At 46.0% G+C, this 6,557-nt stretch overlaps 1 protein-coding gene across 1 annotated transcript; it reads right to left on the bottom strand.

The window, feature by feature from the left end:
* Positions 1-1,268: 1,268 nt before the first annotated feature.
* Positions 1,269-4,264, bottom strand: LOC143367998 (uncharacterized). Its single transcript, XM_076810292.1, is given in 6 exon segments — positions 1,269-1,323; positions 1,413-1,994; positions 2,506-3,057; positions 3,160-3,478; positions 3,582-3,669; positions 3,671-4,264. Coding segments are annotated over 6 exon segments (1,629 nt in total). The 5' UTR covers positions 3,704-4,264.
* Between the last annotated feature and the right edge of the window lie 2,293 nt (positions 4,265-6,557).

Here is a 6,557-nt window from a genome sequence, read left to right as displayed (position 1 = left end):
AACCATCGCGATCCTTTGATAATGGAGTTCTAAAAGGAACTCGCCACAGGGAGGGGGGGGGGGGTGGCGTAAATTGCAAAGACGGAGTGCGAGCGGTGCTACTCTTTCTGGAAACGGGCGTGAGAAATTGGGAAAGCCAGGTGCAGAGGGAAAGCGGGAAAGCCGTTGTACTCGTGTCTCGGTGAAGCGGGTAATTTGTTTCCTTACGAGGAGCGATGTACCGCTAATCCGTTCTGCAGCCGGCGAAATTGTTGACTCTAATAAATGTGCCGCGCTTTGTTGCCCCGCTCTGCTAAGAAGCCACCCCTCGCCGCCGACACGGCTCGATAACACCGGAGGAACGCGGTTACGGATAATCGGCCGACTTTAATCACCCCTCCCTCAAAACAGGGGGGAGCTGTACGCGAGGATCTCGTCCATGGATACCGGCAGGATTAATTCCACTACAATGGAACGGCGGATCCGCAAGATGCCGCGGAGAAAGTTATCACTTTTTACCGGGCCTCCCAAGGGAGAAGCAAATCCGCGCCTGTTTATTTCCGTTGCTCCGATTCGCGCTATTAGCCGGCGCCAATACGCTGCCGTTGCAAATTAAACTGATCGTGCCTGCTATTTGAAAAGATCGTTATTAAACCATCGAATCACATCGATAGTTCCGCGTAAACCCAATTATCAACTCGACACGGCCAATTTCGTCCTCCAGCCCGCCACCCTTCGATTCCCGGGGAATAACGAAAATATTTGAACGCCGGCCCGTATCTTTTTTCCCCCGGTGTAATTTTAAACGATTCCGGATTGTAATCGCACCCCCGGAAACACGATACCGTTCGTCGATTGTTGGCCGCGTAAATTGCATCCACCCGGGCTGAATCGGGCGCGGCAGGGGGGGGGGGGCGGGTAAAAAGGGCAGGAGACGCGGCCGTATAAAGGATCAGGGATAATAAGAGGATTCGTTTACGACGGCCCGTAAAAGCACGACGAACGCGTTAGCCAGGTGCAGAGCTCGTAAATATCAGTCGGCGGTGTGCCCGGGCTCATGAATTTATGGACTGGCCCAGCGGTATCGCTGATAAGAATCGGCAAGTGGTCATCGGGTGTAACGAGGGAGGGAAAGAGCCAGCGGAAGATGAAATTCGAACGACTTTATTGCCACCGATTCGTTTCGTCCACGGAATTCTCTCCGTGTTACCGTTACGATTACCTCCAACCCCATGACGGCTGTCGGTGCGCGCCCTAGGTCGGGTTATGGAATATCGCAGGTGGGACGTTTAGTTTTCGTAGCCCTGCCCGTTGCACTCGATGTGGATCCCTTGACTGGCGCCTCTGAAATCGTTGAAAGATACAGTGAATACACCTAAACACATGTCATCGATCGTAAGTTGAAGTGCGAATGTAAAACATGACCATTTTACCTGGCATGTTCCTTATCCTCTCGCCCGACGTTATAAAACCACCTGAAATTCTTCTCCATGTTGGTGTTCAAACTTCCGCGCTTCTTCGACTTAACTGGGCCCCTCGTTAGCCCATTTCTCACCTTCGGTCGATCGGGGAGCTTCCAAGTAGAGCTTGAAGTAACAACAGCCGGTGTAACGCTTCGCGTGGTCACCGTGTATTTCCAAAATTCATCGTCCAACGGGGGTTTCCTCGAAATCGAAGCTTTCCCTATTTTATTGGGGTAGGTAGTGGAGGTGACCAAGCTCCAGGCGGTCTTTTTGGAAACTTGCAAGATGTTTTCCCGATGATTCGCAGTAAAAGTTTCGGCCGACCCAGCGACGTGGTTCTCAGAAATTTCGCGACCACTCTCCGTCGCGATTTTTACTTCAGGGATCTCTGCGCTACTTGTATTTGCAAATTTCGAGAAGCTAGAACCTCCTCCTTCTTCAGCAACCATATTCTCCTCTTCGTCCTCCGCGTCCATCGAATCGTCTAATATAGGGGAGTCGCCTCTGCCAACCGTTTTCTTAATATCCTTTTCTACGAAAGCAGTCGTCAAAGTTGATTTTCGCGGTATTTATTTTTTAATTCGATTCTGGAGGGTGGGCCTACGAAATCATTGTGTGGGCAAACGTGGCCAGATCGTGGGCTATCGAATGCTACTTTTAAAAAATTCGAAAATTGTTCCTGGAGGGTGCTAAAGAGGATTTCTTTTAATCTGTTCATAACTTTTTTTAAGGGAGGTCAACCGAAAATTTTGTGTGAGCAAATCTGTGCAAACGATGGACAAACGAATGCCGCCGAGTTTTTCTAAAAAATCGAATTTGGGGGTGCCAACTTCACGGACCTCTCCCGTCGTTGACGCCTGGTACTCGACGGAAGTCAACCGTGAAGTATCAGGGGCTAAAGAAGGCATTACAATCGAAGAAGTCTTAACAAGCTCAACTGCCTCATTAAAGTCATCGATTGTATCCTCCTGGGCAACAACTTCGCTCGCTAACTTCCCCTCCACAAAACGATCCACAGTACTTCCTTCCATAAAACGACTACCACTGCTTCCCAAGATAAAATCATTCTCTGTACCTACTTCGTTCTCCCTTCGAATCGACAGTGGTCGATTGCACTTCCTCTTGGAAATTGTTTCCTCGGTCGCCGCTTATTTCTTCCTCTGTTCGCGGGGTAGCAGGTTCATCCGTTCGTGAAGACCCTCCATCGACTGCTTCGTTGTCCAGATAATTATCCGATGTTTCTGCAGACTTCCCGGCGCTGACACTCGAGAAAGTGATAACCCCTGAAGAAGCGGTTACAAATGGTTCCACCGTTCCAGCGGCATCGATCCTCCCGCCAACAGGTGAAGACACGTCGGTGGTTGATGAAACATCATTGAGCATTCCATCAGACGCGTCGCCGTCTCCTCCGGCGAAATTCCAGCTCGTAAAGGCAGTTGATTGAATTTCGGCCGCGTCAATAGATCCCCCGCGAGCGGCACTCGGAATAAAACTTTCCGAGATTTCGTTTGTTTCCCTCGAATCGGTTGCCGAGCTGCGGAGTACCTCCGCTCCCTCGGTTCTCCCTTCTGAGCTGACTGCGCCGGTGCTTCCGTAGGTAGACAAAGCGTTCGCACTGCCGAAACAAGTGAAGGAGTAAGGCACGATGAAAAGAGCGACTTGGGGTGGTGGAAAAGGAAGGGTTGCTTATCCAAGGATTACATTTCCTCGTACCGACCTGCTGGTAATCGCAGGCATGCTTCTCGTAGCGTCGAAACGCTCTTCCATCTGGAAGTAAGCGATCACTAAGACCCTGAAGAGCCGAGCCAGCTTCTCCCTTAGAATGGATCCCTCCGGTTGCGCTCTCTGCAGCAGCAGCAGCCTGGCCCAGTCGGAGCGAAGGGCGCCGAAGGGCAACGTCGTCACCGGGCACTGGAACTGGCCGACCATCATGCCGATCGTTGGCACGTTCTCCAGATCCAGCTCCGACAAATAGTCCTCCAGCTCGTTCACGTCGAACTCCAAGCAATCGCCGGGCAGCACGTGGGAGCTTGCTTCTGAGAACCCTTTTCCCTTCAATTTTCTTTCTCTTTTGTTTTTTTTTTTTTTCCTAGTCAACGGGGCACAGCTGTGCGTGCAAAAAAGGAAAGTGGCACTTACTGCGAAGGGAGAAGAGGAGGAACGGCAATAGGTAGAGATGCAGCCGCGGAAGTACCTCTCGCGACATGATCGCTGCGCCAACTGAGGCGAACGTGTGTTCTATTTCGTTGGAATCGGCACATTTCCAGCGCGAATGTTTGCGAATTTTTGCGACACGACACGGAGTCTAACGGCAGCAACGTTCGCTGGTTGGGGAACTACAGTTTCAAGGCGAGCGCGTGCAATGGTCGAAACTTTAAGACGAGTTACCGGGCTTTGAAGTTGCGGGGAAAAATGGCACAGCTCGCTGTAATTTATTTTCTGGGACAGCCCCGTGATAAGCGGAATTTTGGGAAACGCTTCCCGCGAACCGCTTTGTAGTTTCGACGGGGAATAAAATATCGAGTACGCACTGAGGCTACATTATAAACAGCGCGTGTTAGAATGCACGAAGAATCTCGTTTCCGTGATCCAAGCGATTCGTCATCTTCAGCTGAACACGCGGGGCAAGCGCTGTACGCGCGGGGCGACCACGAAGCGAAGGAGAACTACAGGATAACGGTGGATTGCTGGTAGAAATTCGCAATTGTATTTGCAAAGTGTCTTTGTCGCGGTGAAAAAGAAACTCGCTGAAAAGAATCGTTGGTTTATAAGTACTCCGACGCAACTCAAGTTGTAAGCACAGTAGTTTCGCGGAAAATTGCATATTTACGATGATTAAGGGGGTAGACACGTCACGTGACCTGGCCGATTCGGCAGGTCGGTATTACAGCATTTTTTTCTGCACAGAAATGGTAATACCGATAGATCGACGATTATCCGGTGAACGCGAGAGGGAGCTGTTTGCTATTTCTGTATTCTATTCTGAATAAGGAAAGAAATTCTCAGCTGTTCCGTTATACTTATAAAAATTTAAACGGAAAATCGGCTGGTACTGTAAACGTAGAAAATTCATTGTACATTTTAATTACTTGAAATGTGCTTATGCTACAATATTCTACGTTAGCAGTAAGGAATTCTAAGTGAAAAGGGAAAATAGATGGGGGAATGTCCCCAGAAAATGAAATTTGTTAGGTTAGACATTTTTTTATTAGCAAAGCACCGAAACAGAACATGAAATACACTTATTACGCGTCCTCTGTAGAAAGCAGTTATCAACAAACATTATATATACAAAATTGTATTGAATGTTGAATTTGGCTAGTGAAAATGCGCAGACTGGATACGCGTGATTATTATGTGGTCGGCTCCTCTAAGTGACAGAAAATATAACCTAAATGTATGCTATATGACAACAAATGTTTAGTGGCTATTTTAGCTTCAAAGGCATCGCCTTAAAGTTGCAAATAAGAGGCGCAGGCCTTTCAAGAGGCGCTCCAAAGTTCTGCGTCTCTTCGTTAAACAGTCACTGTCTCGAAACATCTGCGCCACTTCTCGCTGTTTGATTTGCTCTCCGGGGACGTTACTGGATGAAAATAGTCTGGGAAAAATGTAACAATAAATAAACAAAATTTAAAGTCTTCCTATATCTACTGCGAATTACTTTTTTATTCCTGTTACTTTAAAAATAAATATAATATTGAAGTGAGATTATTTCCAGTATTATTCCTTTCATTCATTTTTATATAATATCATTCGGTATAGTATGTCCTCCTCTGTACTTGGTTACAATAGCATGTCCAACTTCCAAGCATTATTGTCGAGTTATTATTATAATTTTGCAGATTCTAACTTATACTACTAATTACATACTTTCAGTGATACCTATATTACAATAATGCAAAAAGTATTTATGTAATTATAAAGTACCATTGAATGTTTGAACCTGTTTTTCTCAAAAACGCTAAAAGTGGACATACAATATGTGTGCACTAATTATAAGCCATCGATGTACAATAGGAAATTTTTTTTTAATGTAGGTTAGTCCGTTCTTGTTCTAACTGCCTGAATTACTATACATAAATACGACAGCGATTTCAAGTGATGTATATGTAACGATAAAAGCGTTAATTTAGTAAATGTATACAATTCCCAGCAGTTCCTATGTCAATGTATGCCTAAAATGCATATAACCTAACCTCTAATCGTACGAAAATGCATACATTGACTGCATCACGCTTTTACTGTGGCATATTTATCCACCTAACGCTCCAGTTTTGCTATGATTCCACGTTGGCAGTCCTCCCGAGGAGGCGCCATCTCGTATTCACTATCTGAACTAAATTTGTCACGTGACTTGCTCTGTATTATCGCCAATATGGCGGAACTCGTATTTGGGAATGCAATCACGGGCTTACGTTGTTTGTCGTTATATGAGCAAATTTTGAGCTGGGTGAGGTCTCATTCGAAAGAGGAAGGTTCAGTACAGCCCGCTCTGCTCATCGTTTGAGTCACAAAACTCTTTTAGTGACGTACAAATACTTGGAATCTGCGAGTGAATTTCGCCCACTTTTTCTCTACTTTGGACACTCATATTAATACATATCAACACAATCTCTTTGAACCATGAGCAGAGCGGACTGCATTCAACCTTCATCTTTCGAATGAGACCTCGCCCAGCCCAAAATTTGCTCATATATGGACAAACAACGTCAGCGCGCAAACCCATGTTTCGGGCCAGATTATGTCGGTATACAGAGCGCTGCATTACCCGTGTCTACCCCCTTAAGATTAATAAGTACCTATACCAGTGGCGCACCCAGAGGAGGAGCCCCGGCACCAGAGACGGGCATGATTTTTATTTAAATAAACTTTCGAATAACTATTCTAACTTTCATTCGTTATACGAAATTGTATTTAAATACAAATTTTGCCCATCTCTGCCTGGCCCCCCCCCCCTGAAGAAAAAGGAAAAAGGAGATTAATATAACCACGACTGAAGTAATTCAAAAGCTCTGTAAAGAAAAAAGGACTCGATATTATTGTTTAAATAAACTTTTATAATCACCTAATGAATTTTATTGAATTTGCATTAAAAACATTTTTAGTCGTTCAACT

This window comes from Andrena cerasifolii, chromosome 4 (genome assembly GCF_050908995.1).
Source record: "Andrena cerasifolii isolate SP2316 chromosome 4, iyAndCera1_principal, whole genome shotgun sequence".
Classification (NCBI taxonomy): domain Eukaryota; kingdom Metazoa; phylum Arthropoda; class Insecta; order Hymenoptera; family Andrenidae; genus Andrena; species Andrena cerasifolii.
Note: the sequence above shows the minus strand (reverse complement) of the source record. Positions and strands in the feature narration are given on the sequence as shown.